The 27,714-nt window shown below is 39.3% G+C and overlaps 1 protein-coding gene across 2 annotated transcripts; it reads right to left on the bottom strand.

The window, feature by feature from the left end:
- Positions 1-645: 645 nt before the first annotated feature.
- LOC121509579 (bromodomain-containing protein 3-like) lies at positions 646-25,022 on the bottom strand. Of its 2 annotated transcripts, none has more exons than XM_041787042.1 (12): positions 24,893-25,022; positions 15,161-15,464; positions 13,166-13,277; positions 12,927-13,064; positions 10,834-10,981; positions 10,423-10,592; positions 9,834-10,229; positions 6,413-6,541; positions 6,096-6,302; positions 5,639-5,871; positions 5,212-5,504; positions 646-1,129 (listed from the first exon to the last, which is right to left on the bottom strand). In XM_041787042.1, exons 2-12 carry the CDS (start codon positions 15,250-15,252, stop codon positions 1,011-1,013), a joined length of 2,037 nt encoding a protein of 678 aa, XP_041642976.1. In that variant the 5' UTR covers positions 15,253-15,464; positions 24,893-25,022; the 3' UTR covers positions 646-1,010. The 2 variants fall into 2 exon arrangements, with proteins under 2 accessions (XP_041642976.1, XP_041642977.1); XM_041787043.1 differs by having other exon boundaries at positions 6,120-6,302.
- Between the last annotated feature and the right edge of the window lie 2,692 nt (positions 25,023-27,714).

Below are 27,714 nucleotides of genomic sequence, written 5' to 3'. Positions count from 1 at the left end.
ACTAGAGAATTTCAACACAGTTATGTTACATATCAATCCTAACTTATTTGTATAGCCCACAAAATTTGTATCTTTGTTTTGAATTTGGAAGTTATGTCCTGCAAATATGAAAAACTTTTACTAAGCCACAATGATGAAAAAACTCTGTTGAAGATTTTCACTACAGCAAGTTTCAGGTCCCAAACTGTATTTTTTGGTGTTAGTCTGGATGTTTAAGACTGTGTGAAGTTGCAGAATTTTACTGGATTATTTCTAGCCTGATGTTTTACACTTCTGCTCATTACAGACCCAATGAGAGTTACAATTAGTGGAAAAAGCTGGATTAGCTTCTTTGAGATAGACTTCTCTTCAATCAGTATGAAAGAGAATTAAACCCAGTGAGATCACCTCCTCCTCCTCCTCCTCCTCTTTTATGTTGCTCTATAGATGCTTCTGGAATGTTTTCAGAGGTCTGGGGTCACAGCCGGCCATCCAACAAAAAGGAGAAGAAGAAAGCCTTCACTACAGCAACACGTGTTCAGAAAAGATCAATGCGTCTTCTAGACAGACAGGATGCCTGTCTCTCTACCACACATCTTCCTTCCATCTTCTTCAGTCCTGGGGAGAATTGTTGCTTTCTTCTTCTTCTTCTCTTCTGTCTTTTTGCATTTCTCCAGAAAAGAACAAAAAAAAAAAAAACACTAGGAGCTAAAAAAACAGGTCAGCCTATTTACATACAGTCTCAAGTCTGGGTATGTGTGTTTCTGTGTGTGTGGGGTTTATATATTTATAGATATGTGTATGGAGGTGTGTAATCAGAAGTTCAGAGTGTGTATCTCTGTCTTTGCTTGTGTGGGTGTTTGTTCAGGATGGAAGTTTACATAGATGTGTGTTAGTCTGTATCTGCATGTGCTAACTGTAGAGATGAGTTTTGTTTGTGTATGTGTGTGTGTGTGTCGAGTGGATAAACCTCTGTGTGTGTGTTCAGTAACATGTCTGTGTGTGGAGATGCACTGTGCATTTATGTGTGCTCAGTCTGTGTCAGAGGAAGAGGAGGTTCCCGTTGAGGAGCTGTCATCAGAGGAGGAAGAGGAGCTGCCACTCAAACGACTAGCCCCGCCTCCTGAGGCCCCACCTCCTGCTGCTTTCTCTGGAAAGAGGGAAAAAAAGAGAAATACAGGCGATCAGATGGGAGGTTTGTAAAAACATTTACCAGCCATTCATGTTCATCCTTCACAGTGAGGTCTGAGGATGAGAGCCAGAACTTTCCTGCTACCTGACAGTGTCTGCAGAATGTGCTGCTGAGTCCCCTCGGTGTTGTGCTTAACCAAAGGTGCCATGAAAGGATACAAGTGACCCATGTGCAGGTGTACAGTTACAAAACCATGTCACAGTTTGAGAAGTCGATGGCTAGTTTTAGTAAACTGTTAAAATATTAGTTGGGTATATCAGCTCTTTCTCGTAGGCTCATTTAAAATACAATAATAGATGTTAGGCTCCATGAGTAGATGCCCATGATAGACCAAACAATTCTCAACACAGCAAGGGCTATGGCTGTAAATATCAGATGTATGTACAGATCTTAAAATCTGGAACATAAGCTACAGTCTGTTCTTTTTTAATCTTGCTAAACTGAAAAATATGTAAATTGTCCTGCTGGGTGTCAAATTCCATCCCATTTCCCTGGGAAAAGCTTACATGACAGTTCACGAGTCAGGGTTCGAGCATGCAGTCACACGAATATGTCCCAACTATTAACAAAAAATAAAAAATAAATAAAATAATAATAATTATATAAAATACACAAAGAAGAAAAGTTTGTTCCCACAGACAGATCTCCAAAGCAACAAGGTCGACCAGGCAGGCTTATCTCCCTCTCCTTATCTTGCTATTTTTAAAAAAGGCTCCTGATGCAAAAGCGCATAGGGCTGAAGATACAACTGATGGGAACACATTTTAAAGACTATACACTAGAGCATGACCGATAGGGGATTTTTGGGGCCGATACCAATATTAGGGGCTAAAAAAGATGATATCTGATATATTGGCCGATATATGAAATAAGAACACTGATATACACAGAAGATATACTGTATATGAGCACAAATGTGGACATGTGAATTAACAGTTGCATTTATCATTGTTTATTTCACAAAGATGCAACTTAGACGACATTAAAACGCTGTATAATAGTCCTGTATTAGATAATGGTGGACATGGGAATTAACAGTTGCATTTATCATCATTTATTTCACAAAGATGCAACTTAGACGATGTTAAAACAATGTAATATGCTCTCTAAAACTTACTTGAAAAAAACTAGCATGCTCTCCTTGACGTGCCCTCACAGCGTGTTTCCACGAGTACGTTATTGTCATGGGACACTAAAGTGTAGTTTTATATTGTTTTATAAAGTCACAGCTTACCATGGAGTAAAAAAAAAAAAAGCAGTTTCTCTCACTGTCCCTCTGGTCTTACTTCTCTTCTCTGCTGCAGCCGAGTGAGTCTGACTGCAGCTGAGAGGGACTGCTGCACAAGGACTGGGCTGCCTGTGAGTGCTTAGGGACAAGGAGGGGCCCACAGCAGCACCCGCTGCTTACTGAGACAAGCATCAATGATACGTGCTTTCACGTCAGAGTCTCCAAAACTCTCCAGTAACACCAGAAAAACTCGCTAGATTTGTCGCGAGTCGTTTTTGAAAGAGTCGCCAGAGGGGTCTGAAAACTCGCTAAATATAGTGACAAAGTCGCTAAGTTGGAAACACTGAGTTGGGGGGAGCTGCTGCTGCACTCCTGTGTGTGAGGGGGAGGGGCCAGGCACTTGGGCTGAGTTCAGCAGGGACACACAGGAGCAGAGCGACAGAATCCCCACGCAGCAAAAGTTAATATATCGGTTAATATATTGGCCGATGTTTATTAATCTCTACTATACACAGGCCTTTAGAAATAGAGAACAGCGACTACAAGCGTGTATTCAAGCGCTCTACTCTGGCTCCATTGCAACATCTCATCTTGTGTTACGTTTGCTCGTCTGTAGTCCTTCACTGACAAACATGAGCTGTGTTTAGAGCATCCACTGAATCGGCAATTCACTAACAATGGTGTCACAGCATACGTCATCAATAGTAAATATGTCACAATGTCACAATTTTACAAAGTATTTATTTTATCATTTCAAATCAGGAGACATTAGACTTTTTATTTCTGTGTTACTTTCTTAATTTCTTTTTTTGCATCATACTTATTACAACACAGCCTGTACCAACTACCACAGATAGTTCTATATAACCAAACTATAAACTGCACCAATTTTAGTTAAAAAAGGTAAATTAAGGACTCCTAGAATTAGAAATCTGGGAATTAATGTTCCTTTTTGTTGATGAACTGAACCCGTACTGACCCCAAAACCAAGGTACAAACTGAACCATGACCTCTGTGAACCTTGACACCCCTTGTATGCATGTTGTAATTATCAACATTAAAACAAAAAAGTCTTGAAATACTTCACTTTGTATGAGATGAATCTAGAATATATGGCAGTTTCACTTCTTGAATTAAGTCACAGAAATAATTACCTTTTATACGTTATTCTAGGCATTTTTAGATGCACCTGTATATCGATAAATATTGGCTAAAATGAGTTTGTAAATATCAGCAGATGAGATACTGGCAAAAATCTAGTATCATGTATCTCTAACCAGAGCAGTAGTCAATCTGTGCTTAGGAGTGCCTGGGACATACCTGAGTCCATCCCTGAATAAAGGCTTGTGTTCACTATGAAGTACTGCCATATATGCTGGCAATGACCATTTTCAAGGCAAACCCTCACAATTGAGCAGTGTCAGCATCCTAAGCATGAAAATGCCCTCAGCAGCAGCTAACATTTGCCACTATGCTCACAGAACTCTTAGTTGGGAATGTACATTTTTTGAAAACACTGCTTCCCTTGTCAATATCACTTCTCCCTCCCCAACAAAACAAACCAAGATTAGGGGAAACCCCAACATTAACTTAATTGTCAACAGCAATGGTAGACAGAGATGCAAATCTGTCTCATCTTTTCAAAGGTAAAGTTTCCAGGCTTAAAGCTACTTCTTATGACATGACACAATTCCTTTCTATTGTTTTAGTTTCTGTGATATTTTCTTACATAAAAGAAAACATCAAGAACGCAAAGTAAGTTTAAACAGATGTAATAGTCACTACAGAAGGAAGCAGAAGTGCCAGAAGCCAACTATCATAACCTAGCAACAGTAAGCTTCAGTGTAAGCACTCTGAATTACATGTTTGTGGCAATGCTAAAGCAAATACACTGGGCCTCATCCATCAGTCTAATGGAGAAACCAATGCAGATTTACAGAAATTATATATATATATATATATATATATATATATATATATATATATATATATATATATATATATATATATATATATATATATATATAGAGGTGGACACCGCAACAAGAGAGGAAGATAGGTAATACTTAAGGAAATCACCTGAAAGCTTACGCTGTTCAATGTAATTCATAACTTCCAGGGATGGAAGCCATTTCTAATTTCACTATAAATCTGTGGACCTCTGTCTGTCTGAACAGACACTGCACTAGTATGGCCTGATAATTCTCTAAGGCAGTCAGATTTACTACGCTACACTGCAAGTCCACACAGACTTGAGAATGTGCATTCATGAGCTGAGACCTGGTGTGGGATTTGAGCGTATTCTCTGCTCATGTTGAGATTGATCAATGCTGGGCTTCATATTGAACCTCAAACTTATCCAAGCAGTGCCAGAGATGATCCAGTTAGTCTCCAGAATTTACTCAAATCAATTCAGGAATAAACCTGAGTATGACCAGGAAAATATCATTATACTCTGGCAGGGCTATACCCAAACAGTGCTGAGGATATACTGAATGTGCACAGAATATCCCACAGATGTCACACAAATTTGCAGCAGAAGCACATTCTGACACATTCTTCTCGTCTCCAGTCAATTTCAGATTTTGGCTCCTTTTCACTTCCACATGCTTCAAGCTACAAAGGCTGACCGGTAACCAACCATCACCTTAACAGTGCAGCCAAGATCATAACCTAACCAGACAGGGCCATCACCAAAATATAGTCAGTCAATTCAAGAGCTTAAAAAGATGGCTGTATGGAGGAGTCATTGTCAGTGGTTTCTAAAATTCATATAACATGGGTTTCAATGTAGAAGTAAATTAATACTTACGCATTAGCTTCCTCTGCTTCTTCTGCAGGCAGGATTTGACATAGCGCTCTAGCTCTCTGAGTGTGGAGGGTTTTAGGGTTTCAAAGTCAATCTCGATCTCGTCGGGGTTGGAGTCCCTCAGCGATGGCTCTCTTGACTGGATGATGTGGACAACACGGCCCAGCTTCTCTCCTGGCAACCTGTTTATATCCAGACTCAGTTGGCGCTTCTCGTCATAGGACATTGGCAGGGATGACTCCTCTCCATCGTCTCCATTGGCTGAGCCTGAGGCTTTACTGCCTTTCTTAGGTTGCCTGGAAACACAGTGAGTTGCTCTGATTAGCCAAACTTTTACTCCAAATTCACTCCAAACAGTTTGAAAATCTTATTAATGTTATTTTTCTAATCTTAAGATATATAAGAAGGGAACTACTCGACGTATTTGTACCTGGTGGCAGTCACCGTGCTGTTGGCTTTCCTGGCTGGCGCTTTTTTCTGATTGGCTGGTTTAGGCTGCTGAGCGGCAGCCTTGGGCTTCTTCTCTTCCTCCATCTTGCCTTTGTTCCCTTTGTCTTTTTCCTTCTCCTTCTTCTTCTCCTTGTCTTTCTTCTCTTTCTTCTTCTTTGGCTTGCTGACTGGAGCCTGGGACAGGACGGCCAGCTGCTCGTGCACTGCCTTCAACTGGTGAAATATACTAATTATCAACACCTAAACTTCTTCAAAATATCTGGAAACTCCTTCAGCAAGAGTTATGCTAAAAATGTAAATCTAAAAATCAAACATGTAGGATCAATATATTGTACCAACAATACCCTTTACATAAAAATCAATATATGAACAGAATTTTTTAACTTAAGTGAATCTAAAATCATATTAAAAAGGAAGAAAACTAGGATGTTCTTGACCTGTGATTGGTCGGCAGCACCAACCTGCTCCTGTAGCTCAGCCAATCGAGTGGCTCTCTCCTCCTCTGAGTCAGATGATTCGTCTGAGGAGGAGTTGTTGCTGCTGTCAGAGGAGGCGGTGCTTTTACTGACCAATGGGGTTGTAGATGGGACTGATGCCTCCAAGCCTTCATCTGGGATCTTAGCGAAACGCATCTCAAACACGTCCTGCGGAGTAAGTAAGAAACTTGTTATGACTGGACACAAGTTATCAATGAGGAGTAAATTTTTTTAATAGGTTCTGAAAAGTTTTGGAAAGTTCTTGAAGTAACACATACCTGTAGCTTTCGGGCCATTGCAACCACTTCATGATCTGGGGGGTTGTACTTGTAGCAGTTGGAGAACATTAACCTGACGTCAGTTGCAAAACTCTGAGGATCACTGTACTCTCCTTTGTCCATTTTTTTCTGTTGAAGGAGAAATTTTACAAATTGACTCAAATCTGGAAAGGTTTCATTACCAATTCAACAATATCTGAGAAATGTTCCCTGCAGCAATGTGAATATTATGTGAAAAAGCCTGCTGGATTAAAAAAACATACTGTTTTGTGCGGTTTCCAGAATTTCCTCAAATATGCAATCGGAAAGCCATGTTAAGGATGAACTATCGGACACGTGCCGACTCAGAAAACAATTTTTTAAACTCATTTTTACATCGACAATGATTTATATCCATTTAGGGCACTAAGATACCAAGTAGTAATCCTTAATGCTCTGTGCGGACACACCTCCATGTGTACTGAAAACTGTTAGATGCTCGATAGCTCAGTCTGCAAACTCGTTGGTCTGAGACGCCTTCATGAGGACTGTATCAGCTGTCAGCTCTGTGAACTGACATGATTTGCAATATTCCACTTGTAGAGCTATTTCCTAACCAGACGGACCATTTCCTTGTTCCAGTACATGGAATTTATTCACATTCATCTGGGAAACTTCCCATACAAAGCGTCACAGGGCAAGACGTTTCCAAAAAAAAAAATCTCTGAAGGTGAGTGGACACACATTCTGTCATTTATTACAGGCCAATCAGATCAACAAGACATAATGAAGCGGTACCTAGCAAGTCACAGGTTACGATCAGCGGCGTTTGTAGTTTGTTTGTTGTTGGATAAAACTGTTAAGGCCAAACTACAATAAACTGCTGCTATGTGTACATCTGAGCTAACTTCTACAGCAGGGGCGGCTGTTGCAATCAGATTCCAGTACAAATAAACCCCTCCCATAGCTACCGCCTCCATCTCCTCAGATGACGTTGATTGTTCCAGACTGGAGCTTTTTAAGATACATTTGCCTTATGACAGACATGAAGGCCCATTCCACACGGAGATGGAAACGATATATTGCCGTTCCGTTTTGAAAAAGTTTTCCGCAAAGATGTGACCGTTTCAGAAAATATCCACATAAGCACAGAACCACTGAAACAACTGAAAATGCTGTAATGAAATGCATATGCCAAGCCTGTATGTGGCGCTGTAACGCTGCCATGGAAATGCACCAAAAGAAAGAAGAAGATCACAGAAAACTGACACAAACTTTCTTCTAGTTGCCCTTCTGGTTGTTCTCTGCGTTGGATTTAAGAACATCTGGTGTATGCATTTTGCGGTGGTGGTAAAGGAGCGTCAGATTTTGCTGTAAAAGCCCTAACAAGCTCAGTAGCTTCTGCAGCACGAACACAACCCTGTGGTCAGCCATTGTTGTTTGGCCGGACCCGCGCAGGCGTCTTAAGAGAGCTACGCTATGTGTGACGTAATCATTTCAAGAAAGATGCAGTTGGCCTTCCACAAGGAGACGAAATGGTAGTCGTTTACGGATTTGTGCACTCTGGGACCCTTTCTTCAGTCACCCAAAATGCAGTTTCCGTGTGGTTAAAACGCTGATACGACAAAAAAAACCTTTTGCATATACTCCTGAATTCGTCTCCATGTGGACGGGGCCGAAGTCTGTCCAATCCATCGGCTTTGAAAGATTAGCTATTTTCAGTCTCACTCTGAGTGATGGGAATTGTGGCTCCTTTTAAAGATCTGTAATTGGAATGGGCTTTAATACAGTATTTGAGGATATTAAAGATAGTGGCCGTGTTACTTTATTAACCACCATGAAGACAGCACTGTGTGATGAACACCAGTTTATTTCAGCAGCAGCACCACGTCCTGTTACTGAACTGCTGTTAATGATGTCAAAGAACCCGTAATTCAAGGGACTTGCTCTTAAGACATGCGTCATGGCACAGCTCTTTATGCATCTTTTATAAAGTATAACTGTTAAATCTGCACCACTTCCTGTTATATGAATCTTGCCAATATAAGTTTAAAAACACCTGGATTTTTCCAGCCCCGCTTTAATGCACTTTTATTGCATGTGCTTGGTCAGACCCGTTTCCTTGTATAATGTGATATTTAAAAACAGGGTGGTAATACCATATACACAGGTAAACTTTCGGGAAAGTTTAACAGTATTAAAACAAGAAAAGCACTTTGAGAGCGCAGACCTCTGCCATTAGCCCTATCTCCCAATAGTACAGAATCCTTCAAAAAAATTCCTGGATCCAGACAGTGATCTGAATCATTCCAAAAAATCGAATCAGTTCTTCCTTATGCCATTTCCGACACTTCCTGAAAATTTCATCAAAATCTGTCCACAACTTTTGGAGTTATGTTGCTAACAAACAAACAAACAAATTAACAAACTTACTAACAAAACCTGCCGATCACATAACCTCCTTGGCGGAGGTAAAAATCATACTATCCAAATCTAATCCTAGTCTAATCTTATCTAATTACTAGTCCTTCAGCTCTCAAACAGGTCTTCATCTGGTACCATTTTGCCTTTAAAACAACAACAACAAAAAAAAGCTGTCCCTCAGGATTTTTATTTGACAAAATGCATCTTTGTGTCTTAAAAAACATAAAAGGACAAGGGGGAAAAGCTGCTAAAGAGGCACTGCTAGCTTCTTGGTTCTTGGATAATTCACCCCATGCATTTATAGCTCCAGCAGCCTCCCAGCACAAAATCTGCAAGGATACCAAGCCAAAGTAAGAGAGCCCAAGAAATAATGCATGGGCTGTTGTTTGCATAGTAGCCATTATTCCCATATAATGCATTGTCTGAAAAACCACAGTTAAAACATTTTCATGTATAGGCAATTTATGAAGGAAAGTCTAAGTTCCTCCAGTGTATAAGATTTTAGTGAAATTGTTTTGTGCTGTGTTTTCTGAGCAGTTTCCTTTATAGATGTTACTCCAGTTGTACATCATATATATTTTTGCTCTTACTCAAAACCTCTAGTTTTTACAAGTTTTCTATAGTCATACACCAAACAATACTACAGCCTAAGTAAAGGCAATAAGAACGAATTGCTGTAAATGATTTGAGTATTTTAAAACCTAGCTCTGCAAATAATGAAAGGGAAAATACTCAAAAAAACTAATATGGATGGCAAAATTCAACAGTTTTAAATTTTACCAAGTGTACTATGTCAACTATTATGCCCTCTCTTAACTCACACTGTACTGAGTTCAACAAGGTTAAATTCCTTGGCCCTGCTTATTTTTTATCTGCACTCTCTTGAATTTTCCTCATTTAAAAGATGAGAGATTACAGCTCACACCTCTTTACTACTCCTGATTGAGTGACTTATCTTCGGGGTTAATAGTTTGGTAAGAATTCGTGTCATTATGAAATGAATTCATGCATTAGTTACCCGGACAGTGCTGAGGTCCATTGGGTGTTTGATGATGTCATGGTAGTCGTGCAGCTCCAACGCTTCAGCATCCACTGGCTTGTAGAAAGGCCAGGCATAGGCTGCGTGTTTCTTAGAGAGCATCTCCTTGAGGATGGCGTCGCAGTGCTTCATCTGCTCACCCAGCTTACCGCTTTTCCTCCCTCCTACTGCACCTCCACCAGCTCCCACCTCAGCCCCTGCCAGCTCCTCAACAGTCTCCCTGCGGGTCTTTGCAGGGCGAGCAGAGGCCTCACGCCTCGATGAGCCAAGTTTGGCTGGTTTATTGTCCTGAGCGGACGGAGAGTCTGCACGGCCGGCAGAGATGGCTGACGTGGTGGGAGTGGTGGTGTCGGCTTTCCTCTTCACACCTTTCTTCTGTTTGAGCAACGGATAAGTGGAAGAATGACAGAAATGTAGGGGAAAAGAGGGAGACAGTGAACGGAAGAGAGATTACCAGAAACAGAGAGGAAAAGACAAAGAGAGGAGATGGATTGAATTTTAGACGAGTCAGCATTTTCTGGTATATAATAAGCCATGTGAAGCTGTCCAGCGCTGAACACACTGTTACCTTGACAACAGGCTGTGCAGACGGCATCAAGGTTGCCGGGGGCTGTGGAGCAGAAACAGGGGGTGTCGTCTGGACAGGTGTGGGTGTGGTCGAGATGACAGGTGTCTGAGAGGGAGACGGAGACGGGTAGGAGGGAGGAGAGGAGGCTGAAGACTCTGCCTGCTGACTCACTGCAACAGAGACATTGAGAGAGTGCTATTATACACAAAATGTAATTATTGTTAGCTTTAGTGATGCAAAGAGGCATCATTCATAGACCTTCCCTCGCTGACCCAAGACAGTTACATTGGTAATGCAGTCAGTTTTAAAAGTTTCCCCATAAAACAGAAGTTTTTAGTGACTTGACCTTACATGGCGTCTGTACTGCACCTCCACAGGTAGCTGAATTAGATCTTGTTAGCAGTTAAGTACCTGTTGTGGCAGCAGCAGGCTGTTTGCTCTTGTTCTTTCCTTTGGGAGCGGGAGGCAGCAGAGCTACTTCTTCTTGAGGCATCTGAGCAACTTTCTGCAGAAAGATTTTCTCCAGAGCTTGTGCCATCAGGACAATGTCATCTGTCGGCTGCAGACACAAAAACCAAGTTTCAGCCATGACACATCTCCCACAAGTGTACTAGAGTTAAACACGTGTACACAGTAGGGCTGGGCGATATGGACCAAAATGTATATCTCGATATAATTCAGCTATATCTCGATATTCGATATATATCTTGATATATTTGTCCGTGAAGAAGAAATAAAAACAGATTCAGTTTTGAGTCAAATCCACATGAACTGAATACTGTCTTTTACTGAACCAGTTGCATAGGTTGACATGTATATTTATTACATGAAAAGAAACTACCTGTATATAAATTAATAAAGAATTAAATAAATCAAATCAAGAAAAAAAGTAAATTATTAAAGTAATAAGTAAAGTAAGCAAAGTAATAGGTAGTTATATAAAGTAAATTTCTTCTCTGCAAAACAAAATACATATAGCTATGCAAATAAGCAAAATATAAAAAGAGATAATACAAAACACAAATGACATTTACTATATCTGACAAAGTAGCTTTTCTCTGAGATTGGTAGTTCTTTCTATTAAAAGTGCCTTCTCTTGTGAACAGCCCCTGAGTCCTGAACATTCAAATATTTTGTTTTAATAAACAAAGCAAACTGACATGGGCAATGTAACAAATATTGCTTTCTGTGTTAAGCTCACAAAACGGGAAATAAGTGAGAACAAAAACTTAGGCAGGCCAGGCCCCGCTGTTCAACACCTCACAGATTCTGTGCTAGGAATACCAGCCTGTCAACAGAATCAGGCTTCAAGGATGCTCTATGGCAGGTTACAATGTTCCCACTACAACTAAAAACTCTGGCACCATGTCTTTAGCAATTTGATATGCCACAGCTTTTATAATATATCTACTTTTTACCTTTTCTTTCATAGGGCTCATTGCAACATTGCTGCACTTTCCTTTGGTTTGGCTCGCATTCACATTGCTCTGGGCTCAAACGGACCAAACCGTCTGAACACCTACAAACTCTAGCAGTTAGGGGCGCTGTTGTCACAAACGGCAACCAGGAAGAAAAGACGTAAAGGAAGACAAAACCAGAAATTCAGCTTCTTCCGCCAGTCTTTTTTTCCACATAAACAATGAAAAAAACACCTAATTTACACTGTCTTGGGGTTTCTGCTTTTGCACAGGGGCATTGTAAGCAGCCAGCGAGGCAGTGAGCTGTCCAGTGTGTCGTTCTTTACACGATACGAATAAATCAGCACAGACTACGACATGTTGCTATGGGTACACAGACGCAAAGCGAGGTACTGATGTCTTTGAGTGTATTTAATCACATATAAATCCGTATATCATTATGCTTTATGCCTCTTCCTGCCTTTGGCTCACAAGTTGGTCCACACTCTTCATACTGCACCCTGTGCCGCTGCTGCAAATGATGATAGAGATTCTTCGTGCTCGAGTCTTTAGTTGTGACTGGTTTTCGGCACTCTCTACAAAAAAGCTTCTCTCTAAAAAAAAAAAAAAAAAAAAAAACATTTCCAAATGATAGAGCCACTATTTTTCTTCTTACCAACTAACTCTTCAACTACACCCGTTTTGTTAGCGGTCTCCATGTTGTTTGTGTTGTTGTGGTGAGAGGGGGAGGGGGTGGGTCCTTGAGTTTCGTGAGGTCTTGGTGGGGGAGGGAGTGGGCTTTTGAGTTTCGTGAACTTTCGGAGGGCAGGGGAGGCGGGGAAAGACAAAGAACGACACAGAGTCAAGAGAAGTAGGCGAAAAGGCGACTCGCTTTTAAGTATTTTAACATAAAACTATATCAACATAACGATATTGTCCTGTGTCATATGTCGTATAGAAATTTATTGATTTAGATTAAAATCTCGAGATTTCGTCCAGCCCTAGTACACAGGCAATCAAACCTGGTTAAACTGCATAATATCAGTCAAATCCAACTGACATCCCCTCCAAACCAAAACTCAAGTAACTGTGGTAAAGTGTGTTGACCTTGTTGTAGATGTAACAGTTGGTGAACATGGTGTTGAAGTCCTGCATGGCCTCACTGGCACTCCAGTAATAATTGTTCTCCAGACGTTTCTTAATGGTTCCCATGTCCATCGGGTTCTTGATGACCTTGTGGTAGTCCTGAAAACATGGACAAAGTAAGCTTAGCTTGAAGCCAAATCCATCTTGGTTGCATATAATTACTGGGTTTCAAAACACAGTAGAAGGTTGGGGTGACTCACCGACAGGCAGAGTTTGATGGCATCAACAGGTTGATAGAAAGGCCAGGCAAATTGATGCTTCCACAAAGTCTTCACCACCACATTCTGCATGTACTGCAACTGATTGGTCTTCCTGATGGACACAAACACAAAGACATACACAGTGCTTAACAAATTTAATAGACCACCTGTCATATTTGTCTCAGAGACCATCCAGCATTATGAAGTGCTTTAATGTGGACTCTTTTACCATTTTGAACAGGAATGAGGAATTTCAAACTGAATTCACCTTTTTATACCCAAATTTGAGCCGGCTCACTGGGCTTCTCTGAAAGTACCGAAATGAATCAAGCATAACATTCAACCACTAAAACTCAATTTTCTGTTGAGGAATGCAAGTAAGTAACTATAATTTGATATATTAATCAAGAAATAATAATGTGCTTCAGTTTTTTGTAAATCATGGATAACAATAATAATTATATTTTAGCATTAAAAATATCATTCCGATTAAAGAGCTTCTACATATTAGTGTATTAGCCATTGCAGAAACATAAAAAATGATTTTGGTAATTACCAATGCTCTTAGTTTAGGGCAGCTGTTTGTTTGTTAAGCACTGTACATTAGCACTTTTATAATAAAATTCTGCAGATTACAGATATAATTTTTATTGTCCTCCTTCTTTACATTATGAGCCAGATCTAAGAAGTCCTGCTTCATGAGATGACTTGTCAAAATCCTGAAATTCTGCAGTTGCCCGATGAGCAAAAACTGGAATGGCTGTTTAAGTTTGATGTGTTCAAACTTGCTAATTTTGTCTCAAAAGCCTGGAAAAGAAGAGGAGATGGTTGATTTAACCATTTAACTGATCTTTAGTTCGTCTTCATCCTCCTTTATGTTCTATAATGACGAAAGAACTACTATGCACCCTGATCCTGGTTTGTTTAAATTCTTGTTGACATGTTAGCACATGTAGGCAGGGCAAATGATTGTATGTATGACACAATATTAACATCAAAACTTCTAACTTATAATATGACCATTTAAGATTATTTTGTTAGTATGACGGTAATAAAGGAAGTGTAGTAACTCTTTGAGAGTGGAGGAATTAGGACATTTTGGTAGCGTAGAGGGTGTAGAGGTTTCTAGCTGTCCTGAAATTTTCGAGAAAATTTCGGCAGATGGGATCATAAATATCTTGGTCTTATGTCCATTGAGAAAAGCTGAAGGATGACAAGGTTTTTAAAGTTGAGCAGTGGAAGAGGAACATGTTTACAGAGAAGAATAATGAGGATTTTGATTTCTATTTAATAAGGAGTTTCAAAAAAAGTTTAGAACTTTATGGCACAGGCAATTATTAACAGTTAAAACAAAGGGTCCAAGCATCCACATATCTTGATATCATGTCTCTATCTGCCACTGAGAATAGATTTCTTTAATGCTGAAATCCTGTTCAGTTAAAAAAAAACATATGGTTTATAGTGTTTGTTGTTTTTAGACAATATCTAGGTTTTATAGAGGGTGTTGTTTTATGCAGCTTTAGGTCTAAATGGGTTAAGGAGATTGCAAAGGATGTAAGGGGTGTAGAGGGCATAGAAGATGTAGAAAATGTAGAGGGTGTAAAGGATTAACAGCACGTAGGAGGTGTAGAGGAACAAGTAGGTGTAAAGGATGTATAAGTGTGAAAGTTGTAGAGGATATGGAATATGAAGGTGTTGTAGCAGATTTGTTGAGTTTAGTAGGCTGGAGTAAAGGAAGTTTTTGAGGGAGCACAAGGTCAAGAGGTTAGTTAGCTTTAAGGAGTGTAAATAGGTTATGACAAAAATGTGAAATATTAAGGAGTCATAAAACATGACTGAGGGTTACAGATTTAGAGGGTGTAGTGAGTAGAAAATGTAAGAGAGGGTATCAAAGGTTTAAACAATGTAAGAAATGCATAAAATGCCCAAAAACAGGGCATAAGGTGAGGGTCATTTGATTATTAACAGTTTTGCCATCACTCCAGGCGTTCCTACCTGCCAGGTTTGTTGGGATTCGTGACCTCAGGTGGGGGCGGGTTGGTGAGGGGAGGGGGGCTGGGGGGCGCAGCCTCGGGGGCGTCCGACATGGTGGACGACGGTGGCGCAGCAATGCACTGTGGAACGGCAGTGTCTGACCCTAAGGTGAAAAAACAATTCCCCCTGTGGTCTGAGGGTGTGAGTGTGTGCGCGTGTGAGAGGCTACACAGGTGTGTGTTAGAGTGTGTTCAGTTCAGGTGTAGAAGATGTTGATTCTGCAGCTGAGTGTTCCCCCAGAGGAGACAAACTCCCATCGCACGACCTGAGAAAGAAACACACACAGTAAAATAGGTTTAGCATCATTGTCTTTCCACAGCAAACTCTGATCCTTCTCAAAATATGGAACGTTTTAATGTGGCTGTTCAAGCTACGACAAACTAGTCTTCCATCAATCAATACATCTTATCCTTTTAGATAAGAATCATTTTGCACCATTATGATTAACTTATTAACTATTTGTGGATCATGTGCAGCACCAAGTAGCGCACGCGGAGGAGGGGCGGTGGTGTGATCTCAGCTCCGTTTCTTCGTTACCCACCAACAATTTCAAAGTGTCCATGGCATCTTTGTAATCTTTTTATAATTTCCATTTTGGTATTGTTTCCTGTCAGGAGAGCAGCTGCTCCTGGTGTATACGCTATATTGATCTCACAGGATGGTTTCCACCTCAACGAGAAATCTCGCAGAGTTTTGATCTTGCGAGATCTTGTGGCACAAGATGTGGCACCCCTAGTAGAAATGTACTCTAAAGCAGCTTCAGGTACGTTGTTATTGAAACCTAAGAATTTATCACAGTCCCTGTCCTGTAAACATCATTCCTACTTTATGTAACACACCATAATGTTGCTTTCATCAGCTTTGACCTCGATCCGTGACAAAATTGAATCTGACAAACCTTCAATTAATATTACAATTGCCTTTGACAACTAATACAGCATCACAACAAACGAAAGCAAAAACAAAGTGTGCTCACATTATCTTTCACACCCCCCTGGTTCTATTGTACATTGTTGGTTTATTTGTGGCATCACAATTGCTATATTTTCATGAAGCTGAAATTTCTCAACCTTTATCCTCACACTTTAACATAACTAATTTTGAACCATCTAAATCCCCCCCCAATAAAAAGGTCTAGTTTTAAACTCAAGCAAACGTAAACTCTTATATCTACAGGCCAATTAGCCAAACAAATTTGAAATCTGGTGGCAAATTTAAACTTAAGTTTTTCCTTTGTCCAACACTGTTCCTAATTTCATAACTTGGTTGAAACAATGACAAGCTTTTTTTTTGGCACTATATCAATTTTCTGGAGGAAGACACCATGACGTTCCTCTTTGGGACTAGAAATACACTCCTTAAGACTACAGCCTCTGCTGTCATGCTAGCTGACAGCTAGCGATTGCTAGCTTAAAGTCATTAAGAACACCGCACTGGTCCAACATTTGCCCATTTTACTCCTCTCTAGTTTCAGTTAAAAGACACTGAACTCTTCTTTGACACTCTTTCATCATTTGAGAGTAACAAAATGTGCCTTCAATTACAGATTTTTAATTGTTGAAGGCACACAACACAAAAAATAGTTCCTGATTTCATTGCTACTGCTGTTTTCTAATCTACTTCCATTCAATCTAAGTGCTTGTTTTCATCCAAATGGGGGCACGGTCACGCTGGAAAGCAGGAAGTGGCATTGCACTACCCTTATCAATGCCAATATTTTCTATGGTGTTTGACTATGAAACCGACCATTCTTTGTCTAGCGGGGGACATTGCCCGAGTAAAAAATATCTTCTTTGATTTAGCAGTTAGGATAACAAGGTACCAGCATTAAACTGATTGGACACAACCAATAAACACTGGCTGCTGATTTCAGGTTAAGCCACACAATTTCTAACCTGACACGCCAGATGGATGTGTTTTACACATCCATCTGGAAAACCACTCATAGATAGCGTTTGGGAAAGGGCAGAGTCTTTGAAAAAAAAAAAAAAAACCCAGTGGGTGACTGGATGAATGTTCTGTATGTCACATCTTTACGGGCCAATCAGAGCAACAAAACACGTGACATAGCCGCTATCAAGCTGCACCCCTACCAAAGGAGTAAACTCCATATAGAACTGCATAACACGAACCATGGCAACTGTAGACGTCAGTACACGACTTTTGTTTTTGAAAAGAAAACAACTCAATGCTGTTCTTTGTTCTTCTCTAAATGTCGTCAAGTTCTGATAAAACTGGCGCTTTAGCAGCATCCACATTAATGTCTTCCGCCATAACACTTGCTGCTTGCTTACATCACAAGTCCTCCACGCCCTAAACTACTGCCCCTCAACGCCGATTGGTCCTATCACTTTCTAACCGGGTCCAAATGGTTCAGGTGGAAGCTTTGCGAGATGGATTCGCCAGTGAGAAACATGGAATCGGGCATATCCATCTGCTTTGCAAGGTTACATGATTTGCAGGTGGCTGATGTCTGTCAACATCACCTGGTTATCGGTTGATACCAATGTTAAACTCATGCACTGATATATCCCTATTTGTAACAAAAAAACTACCATTTTTCATTTCATGACTCAGAAAAATGAAGAATCACCTGCATGCGATGCCAGCATTTGACTACCAACACTTCCTACAGTGCATATTTCTTGTGCAGTAGGCCAACATATTGGAAAGATTTCAATTGGCAGCATGCTAATCAAATTCAGCTGCTGGCATGATGTTGCCCGGATACCTCGGTATAATTCATTAATTTATTTAAAAGCAACACCTGAAAAAAAAATCCCCTTCATTAACTAGAAAAGCAGTCGGAGAGCGCAGACCTTCGCCATTAGCCCTATCAACCAGTAGTACAGAATCCTTCAAAAAATTCCTGGATCCAGACGGTGATCTGGATCACTCCCAAAATCTAATCAGTTCTTCCTTATGCCATTTGTGAGGTTTCCTGAAAATTTCATCAAAATCTGTCCACAACTTTTTGAGTTATGTTGCTAACAAACAAACAAAGTAACTAACTCACTAACAAACCAACCCACCCTATCACACTACCTCCTTGGCGGAGGTAAAAATTCTGACTTAGTACCAACATCTCAGGGTCACTTGTCACGACTATATCTTATGAACAGGGAGAAGTTGCCCTTCTGAGCTGAGCTTAACTGAGCTGTAGCCCTAAAGACAGGCTTGGTCTTTAAATAAGAATGAGGTTAAATGTGCTGGCAGATCAGGCATGTTAGTAGTTAGTAGTACAACTTCGATGGAGCTGTAAACCGAGGCAGTTTAACAAAAAACTCAATGACTAAAACCTTATGCTGATACAAATTTGATGCATTAGTTGTTTTGGTCTTGAAACACTAAATATTATTCCTCCCTCTGTAATTTTTGTTTTCCGAAAAATTGTCCTATGTTGACTGTTGGAGGGTTTACTTGTCTTTTCAGTCACATAGATGGTCAGCTCCCAGAGGACAACTTGTCAATCATTTTTACAGATCAGGACTAGACACACCTAATCCAATCTATCTAAATCTATAATGCCTTTTTTGTTTATCTGACTTTTCTGTACTGTCACAACTAGGGGTGGGTAAAAATATTGATTAATCGATGCATCGCAATCCCCCTCCCCCCATTCAATATAGATTCAGCAAATCCTCTGAATCGATTCACTTCCTGGCCAGTGGGGGTCGCTGTGCATGTGATTTGCATTGTACGGACGGAGGCCGCACACTCAACCAAACAACCAACCATAACCATGTTATGTGACGTTTATCACAATTTTCAAGAGGACAGAAATATTATTTAAGTTTACTTGCACTTTACCTTTTCAGTGTTTACAGAACTGTCATGTTTTTTACTTTTGTACTCCATATGCACAAATAAGTTATTATTGTGCAAATTTTTATTTTCAGATGTTTTATTGCTCAAAAATGTGTAAGGGCTTACCAAATATGTTCACATGGGCATGAAAATAATTATTTAAAAAACGTCAACAGGTTATTTGTGTATTTCTACTTCTTACTGAATTGATATTGAAGCATTTAAATCAATATTGAAATGAATCTATATCAAATCAAATCGCAACCTAAAGAATCGAAATCGAATTTAACCGCGAGGTTCTTAACAATACCCAGCCCTAGTCACAACTAGGCAAACTCCTGGATTTAAGTTTGGGATCCACAAGCAAAGGTGGTGCGTCGATGAAAAAATCCACTGAGGATATTTTCAAGTGTCACAATAATAAATTGAGTGTGTGCATAGAGGTTGTCAATTTCTTTATACTTAACATCACTAAAGATGTGTCCAAAAGCGTCAGCAGATGCACTTGGACAGCTACTTTTCTTAATACCACCTGCCAATAATTAATTAATTTTATACTATAGCCAACACAATATAAAGTAGGGCTGGGCAATTTTGAAAAATATCCAATTGTGATGATTTTGATTCATTTTTCTATTTGGATATGAACTGTTGTGTTAAAGGGAATGATCATTTTAATATAATTCTAATATTTAACAAGAAAAAGAAGTACAAAAATGAAGAAAATAGGATTTTTTGTACACTATTCTAAAAATATGCCACTAGATGATACATAATACAAAACGTCTCTACTGCAAAAAAAGTTCTAAACTGGTATTTTGACATATATTTCAGGTTAAAGAAATACTGCACCCTCTGCAATTTGAAAATTGCAGCAGGGCATAATGCGATTTAATCTAATTTCCAATTAATTGCCCAGCCCTACTTTAAACTATAGAAAATCTGTTATCTTGACTTGTGCTGCACAATCTAATCACAATCATGATGTCACGCTGTGCCCTTACATGTTAAATAAAAGGCTGCAATTGTATTCATATTAAGTAGTACTTGAAAGCTTAAAAATACATACCAGCAGAAAAGCCTCTCAGTTCACATTACTGCTACTATTAGACTTTAGACCAAGCAAGCAGATTCATGATACCTTAACATTCAATAGTACCGAAACAACTGAAGTTTGGGAGAAAAAACAGATACACTACACACAATCAATACTCCACACAAAAGCTGCCATGAGTGGATATAAAGTGAAGAGAGACAAAGTGTGCAGCATTGGATAATCAAATGAGAGTTGGCGTTTGAGTGCTGTTTCTAAGACAGAGTGGTCATATGGAACAGGATGATGTTATTTCTTGATTATTTCACAGCAGTAACGCAGAAAAAATAAATACTACAAAACATCTGCAGGGACATGAAGGAAGATTCAGGATTTTGTTTGATTGATGCTGAAGACATGCATCTTTCTCCCTGCTCTCCATCAAAACTTCCATCTTCGCTAGCTGTTTAATTCTCCAATCAGAAGATGTTTATTAAGACTCTAGTTTCTCTTAAAGACTTGCGTTATTATTAGTGTCTGTTACGAACAAAGAGAGAGAGCAGAGGAGAGAAACTGCAATGTCTCCTGGTTTCTAAAAGTTTTCCTTTACATCCCAAGCTACAGGCTGATTACAGCCCTGCACAAACACTAACGCCCAAAAAATGACAGCAGTGTTTCCCCTACCATTACATTGGGGGGGTGCCCACCCCCCTTGAAGGTTGAGTTAATTTTATTGAATTGTATTTTCTATAAAGCACCAGATCACAATAGAAGTCATTAAAGGATACCTTCCCTATAGAGCAGGTCTATACCTTATTATTAAATAAACTAAATAGCCTTATGTTATTTATCTTGTTTACAGGGATGTAGGTAATTTCTGAGTCCTGGTTTTCTGCTTGTTCCTTCTGACTTCATGAGCAGAGCTGAAAATTCCACACGCTCACTGATGCACCGGAGTCCCGCCTCCTCCCTGTGTCAGAGCCTGGTTCACGTGTGCTGGGATGCTTTGACTCGGTATCATGAGAGAGAGAGATCTCCAGTGCAGCTTGTTTATCCACTAAAGTTGTGTATGAACTGATGTCCTTCTTGTTTTACATCTGAGATAGTTAAATGAGTGCCGAAACATGGTGCGAGATTGCAGCAATTGCGCAAATTTATTAAATTCTCGCAACAAGTCTGACACTTGAAATGTGAGAATATCCTGCACTCCCCCGTATATCACGCTGCAAACTGACAAACTGGTGGGAAACATGGTTAAAATCAGCGACAGTTGGGTTCATGTCCGCACCAGCTCCCTCCTGGTCTTCTTAACAAGGCAAGCAGAAATACGCACGGCCCCTCACAGGTGTGTGGGGGCAGGTGTGCCGTGAATATCGTAGGGGATCAGTTCCTTTGAAGACTGACTGAGCGGCCAATCCACAGGTCACCTGAAGGTCATTTTATCATTCTTTCATCAGGGATCAATAAACTGGTGAGGGGTCCCTTTTGTCTTTTTATCCCTCGTGTGCATGCTTCTCATAGTGCCTGATGCTTTTCGCAATATTTATGATCGTTACTTACGCTCTTAAATAAACCTCGTCCACATGCAGATTATGACAGAAACTCTTCAACCTTTATAAAAGTAGGAGTGTTGACAAAAGATCACACAGGAATAGGGATGGCACAATTACCTGTTTTCACGATTAATTGCGGTATTAGACTTTACAATTAGTTAATCGTAATGTTTCCTAAATACCATCAATTTCCAGGAAAGATTATGCCGGGAACCATATTGGTACGACAGCACAACTCACCCGGAACGAAAACAAAGTTACACAACATCTGCATGTCACCGCCTCCTGTTGCTTCGTGCAGTTGCAGGCAGAGGTGTGTCACAGTCCCAAACACGCTACAGCATTGAAGAGGAAGAGCTGTTCCCTCCGAATAAATGGTTGAAGTCAGCCGTGTGGGATTTTTTTAGATACAAAAAAAATGACCAGTGTGTCACTGTGGAAGACGGCCAGCCTAAATGTAAAACATGCCACAAAAAAGTTGCTGTGAATTCAGGCAATACTTCTGCACCTGCGGGACAACCACTCGGCACTGTACGCCAAAGTAAAGGTAAATAGTAACTGGGTTAAGTCATATCAATGTTAGGGATGGGGATCAAAACCCGGGTCCTTGGACCCGGGTCTGTGTTTTTGAAATACCCGAAATCAATTATGTTTTAGCTTATTGATACTGCTGTCGAGTCTCACAGGCTCTGTGACGTAACATCATTTTAACATAAGACTGGTGTTAAAAACATACATCAGTTCTTTCAAAGGGAACATAAACTAGAAGTGTCATGCATCACACCAAACAAGAATGTACCAAAAATGTAAATTGTCAACAGAACTGTATTGCACGTTGTAAAATGTATTTTCCATGAATACCATTTTTCATATAGAAGTAGTTCATTTAAGGGATCTGTCTTCTTTTCTCATTAGTCTAGTACTATTATTGTTGAAAAAAGCAAAAGTGACTGATTCAAAGATGCAGTATTTCTTCTAAGCATACTCAATTGACAGAAGAATCCCTAGAGTAATCGATTACAAAAAGAATTGATTACTGCAGGCCTAGTCGCAATACAAGTTTTCTAAATCTCTATATGAGTCTTCAACAAATTAAAAGATATGAAAACCTGTTTTGACATCACATAAATAGAAATGTAAGTCATAGTTAAACAAGCTTGGGTTTTACCATCAAAAAATGCACAAGTCTAAATTTCACAATTTCTACATTGCCTACAGAAAACATTTTTAGTGCAGACACACATGTATTTATGCAATTTGGGCAATGGTTTATCTTCCCATCATGGTAGCTTTGTTTAAAAGCAAAGCATGATGGAGGGTCTTCAGTTTTTAAACTTCAGTACTTTTTGTATCCGTTCTAAAATAACAGAGCATATTTTACAACCAAAGTGTGAAAGCATTTAATTTTGACATCTCAATCATAACCCTGGTAACATATATAATCTGTCAAAGGACGTCATCAGATCTCAAATACACTTAATTACAGCAAAGGCATGACTAGTAATATTCTACCTTTATCTAAATACTGCCCTTGGTGTGTGTCTGTCAGTCACTGTGGTCCTGGTTCGAAATTAAGTTATTAAGAAATGATACTCAATCCTACGGTTGAACTGTAAACCAAAATTATTTTGATTAATGAATTTATATCAACATGGTATTCCAAGAATTACCTGATGGCCTTCACAGCGTTCGTTTTTTTTCTCAGTTGTCTTTAAAAGAAAATTATCCAATTACTTTGCAAACCCAAATCAATTCATTTTTGACAGAATGTTTGAAGCTGTAGACTGAAATTATTCAATGATTATAATAAGAACATACTAACACAACTCTATAAAGCAAAAACTGTCTACAAGTTTTTGAGATTTTAACCTACACTATTTTTTAAATATGCGGGAGGTTAAAAACTAAAAATAAAGATCAGATCACATTTTTTAATGGCCTACACTTTTCGTTAGATCAAACCGTGGCCATTTCCAAATTTGTTTTGTTTCACAACACCAAGCATCAAATCGGTATCAAGTTATACACTGAACATCACAGGTGAAGCTATTCATTTTAGTGACTGATCCACTTCATCATTCAGCTCTACGTTCAACAAGTACTTGTTACACATCACAGATACAGTTGATACTCAGTGAAAGCACAGCTCCCATAAAGGGTAAACTAGACAGTTTTAAAAACAAATCTGTGCCTGGGACTTCAAGTTATATATTAATAAATGTCTAGAAATAATAATATATATATATTAAGTTACTACAGAATGCAGTCTTCTGATTATTTGTTAAAATCCTGTCAAATGCTCAAGACCGACGGAACTACCTTAAGTGAACTGGCAACACCTACATTACAGCCTTTCTGCTTATTTTCACCAAACACAAGACCTTCTTCAAATGAAATTATTCTCTTAATTAACACCTTACATTAAAGCAGGTGAATATTTGCTACAGTCCTCCAGTGCTTTATATAAATACGACAAATTACCAAATGAAAACTGGACGTTCATCTTCTCCAAAGAAACAGCTCAGTTCAGTGTTTACTTACAGCCCTTCTACAGTAACAAATAACTGAGCCTCGTTACCTCACTGTCAAACAGCAAACACACTTTAATCCCTCTTTATACAGTCCGGATCACAGTCAAGTCCCACTCGGATCAACAGATGTTGGGAGTCCGGTGGCTACTCGCGGTGCATGCATGCTGCTGCGGTTCGGCGGCTAACAAGCAAGCTAACACTTAACACAAATTGCTGCAACCATCAAACTACACAAATACAATAAGCAGCATCGGCATCAAAAGAGAGGCACAGAGAGTACATTATTAACTTCTAAAATAATGCCTAAAATATGCGCTAACTACTGTTGCAGCTCAGGTGTGAGTGTTTTGCAGACTAACGAAACATCCCATTTATCTTGCTTTAAAAAGATGGCGGGCAAGCAAATGCAAAATATGAGCTAGGTTGCTAGCTAACCGAGCTAGGCTACTTACCGAGGACGTAAAGTATAATTAATATGGCTAATGTCGGTTGTGGGGATATTTGGGCATATGTTTGAACTGATATGGTCACACATGTTCACCAGTGACATAAACAACAATGAAACTAACGCGGTTACAAAACCAATCTTTACAGATGTTACCGCTCGGTGTTTGGCTAGCTAATAAGCCGTTAGCCTGTTAGCTGAGCTTTGTCTGAAGGCGCCGAGCGGCCAGCCAGGCTCCGACACACCGACACATTCTGCACAGGGAAACACTTAGCTCCGTTAACCCGCTTATCCTAACGCTACCGAGCAGTAAAAAGTGTTTACTTTGGTTTTCGGTCCTCCGATGCCTCCAACGACGGGCTCTGCTCAGTTTTCAGGAAGATTTTTATTTAGCGAAGTAGCATAATAGATGAGTTATCAGCTGTCTACCTTAGGCGCAGGCGCAGTAGCGAGCGGCATCATGGATGTTGTTGTGATGGGATTGGTTGTCCAGGTGGCCAGGGCGTTGTGATTGGCGGTGTGATATTTGCGTGGCTATGATTTGTTGCTGGGGGATATGAGCCGCTGGGATTTGCCGGTCGGTTAGATAAAGTGAAGTGATTGGCCAATGTAACGAACAGGTTGCTGTGATTGGCTAAAGAGGCTTACCGGTTACGGAATGGCGCAGTAATTTGAACTACGTTACCCAGCATGCACAGCAAAACAGAGCGCAAAAGGCCCGCTGTGATCTGGACGTTTGATTTTTGATTAATTAACTCATTTAAAGGAAAAACTGCCCCATTGATATATTGATTCATTGGACTGAATTAAGCTTTATAAGAGACATTGATCAAACATAAACTCTTTGTCATATTAAAACCGCTAATTCTGGACTTCTAACTTGACCCAATTCACGATATTATGTCAAAATTGTAAATATTTTGTGTTTATTTTTACTGAAGTGTCCATTTACTCACCAAGAAATGGACGTACATTTCATATGAACTATTCACGAATCAGGTTGCATACTTGGGTGGGCGAGATACGTCTTTGCTCATCGGGTCTGTCCTTGATGTTAATTAGCAATTAATTCATGTGTGTAATATCTTTTTGGACAACATAGTCTATTTCCCTTCAAAACGAAAATTGATATCCACTGATGTTAAGATGGAAGATTCTTAGCTTTTCTTTGTTTTAGTGAAGCCAAAGCATGGAGATCATGTTCAATATAACAAAAATAAATACATAAATTGTCAGCATACTATGATTTTATTCTATATGCTGCACTGGTAAGAATCACTCACCGTAGTGGCTTTGCCTGTAGGGTTACTTCATTATGTCTTGTGTCAGTTCTGCAGATGACTCTGATTTAACAGCTATCTCCAGTGTTTCGTCCCTCTCCAGTGTATTTATTTGTACTGCATGCTTGTCTTCACTCACTTGATGGTTTTTCTTTTGTCAGAAGTTGTGGATAACCACTGGTACTTCTTTTAGTGTCACTTTTTAAACGAGCTGACAGATCCTCTGGTTTGAAAAAATACTCTTCTATGTATGGGAAGCAGAAATTATCTGCACAATATCAGAATCAGCAGACTAGCTTAAAAAGTTTATTATCTGACAATAGTTACAGGAAATGTATCAGCCATTCATATTAGTAGATTAGTATGCTAATGCTTTACGTGAAGGCAAGGTATTGTGTTTGTAGAGTTTACAGCAGAACTAACAGACCAACCTCAGCTGATTTTTTTCTTATTTTTATTCCATAAACTTTAAAGTGGGTAGGGAATGAAATTTTAACTCTGAAGTACAGCTTTTTTTTCTCCACCAAATAATGTGAAGATTATTTTCTACGTGATCCAACCAGCAACCTGCTGTTAAATCAGGATAACTAATTTTAACCTGAAAGTATAAGATCCACGTTTGTATCTCTCAAAAAAGCAATAACTCTTGTTAAAAATACATTTCGCACATATTTTACATGTAATCCAATGAAATTCTTTGTCATTACTGAATGTCTGTATTTGAAAAAGGATGCAAAATTCAATGATTGTAAAATCAAACGTCTTGTTAACTGTTTCTGAAACACAAACTGTCACAATAAACAAATCAGGTCAGTTTACAGGAGAAACATGGTTTCCTTTACCATAAATACAGCAGTGTATTTACTGGTATCAGCCAAAAAAGACTGAAAATATTGGATATCTGTAAAAATTCAATATTGTGTATTTCTACTTCACAACAACATGGGACAGGGCCTCTCCCTTACCTCCACCCACCAATTGTCAAATATCTTTGCAGCATAGATAGTTCTCCTGTTGTGTGACATTTAAGGTACAAAAAAGACAACAAATTGACACACCATGAGAATCTATATGTTGTTTTGCCAAGATATATCCCCACCTACCTTGAACAGAGCCTAAAAAAGTTTCTTCCCAGTTACAGCAGTTCAAATCAAGCAGAGCTGGTAATTTGTAGTATGGATAAAAGGGCAAAACTCTCAGCCTTACTTTTTTTTACATGGCATTTTTCATACATGCAGTACACAGTGATCCAATAAGGAACAAATAGATAGAGAATAAAACAAGAGTAGATAAAACCAAAAAAGGCTTAACAAGAAATAAATAAATACAGTGTGATACATAAAAAAATACTACAAATATAAATAAACTGAAATCAATTTAAAAAATGAGGGCTGTTGGCATCAATGCATGAATCGCAATAAATTAAGCTCCACGATTAATGTGTTCATTTTTAAAACTGTGAATTATCACTTGCTTTATTGCTCTGCTCAGCAGAATTTGGTCAAGCCACATCTCCTTGCAGCCATAGGGATGTAAAATAAGGACACAACTGCACTACATTGTCTAGTTTAAGTCCTAAAAACTCACAGGCAGCCCCATGATGATCTCGCTGCAGACCTCTATGGTGGGATGTTCTGCTGCAGGGCTTTACAATTGGGTGGACCTTGATCGTTAGGCAGAAGTGTTGTACATTACCAAAGCTGGAACCAGAATAAAATTTCCTCTCACTGTCAGTGGTTACAGTAAGCTAATTTTCATTAATGGAATTTTATGAATAAAAACTGAAAATTTACTGAGGGGAATATATTTACTTTCAACACACCACAAACTAAGGAAAACCCAAAGAGGGTTAGGGTTAGGCTTCCG

Source organism: Cheilinus undulatus, linkage group 5 (assembly GCF_018320785.1).
Source record: "Cheilinus undulatus linkage group 5, ASM1832078v1, whole genome shotgun sequence".
NCBI classification, from domain to species: domain Eukaryota; kingdom Metazoa; phylum Chordata; class Actinopteri; order Labriformes; family Labridae; genus Cheilinus; species Cheilinus undulatus.
This window is presented reverse-complemented; position numbering and strand designations above follow the sequence as displayed.

What these genes read in the sequence shown, in the direction of transcription:
- LOC121509579 (XM_041787042.1), bottom strand. Translation starts at nt 15,252, where the DNA reads ATGTCGGACGCCCCCGAGGCTGCGCCCCCCAGCCCCCCTCCCCTCACC. An exon ending in AATCCCAACAAACCTGGCAG is followed by an intron (nt 13,278 to 15,160) that starts GTAGGAACGCCT and finishes TGTGTCCATCAG; the next exon opens with GAAGACCAATCAGTTGCAGT. An exon ending in TGGACCTCAGCACTGTCCGG is followed by an intron (nt 6,542 to 9,833) that starts GTAACTAATGCA and finishes CTCCTTCAACAG; the next exon opens with AAAAAAATGGACAAAGGAGA.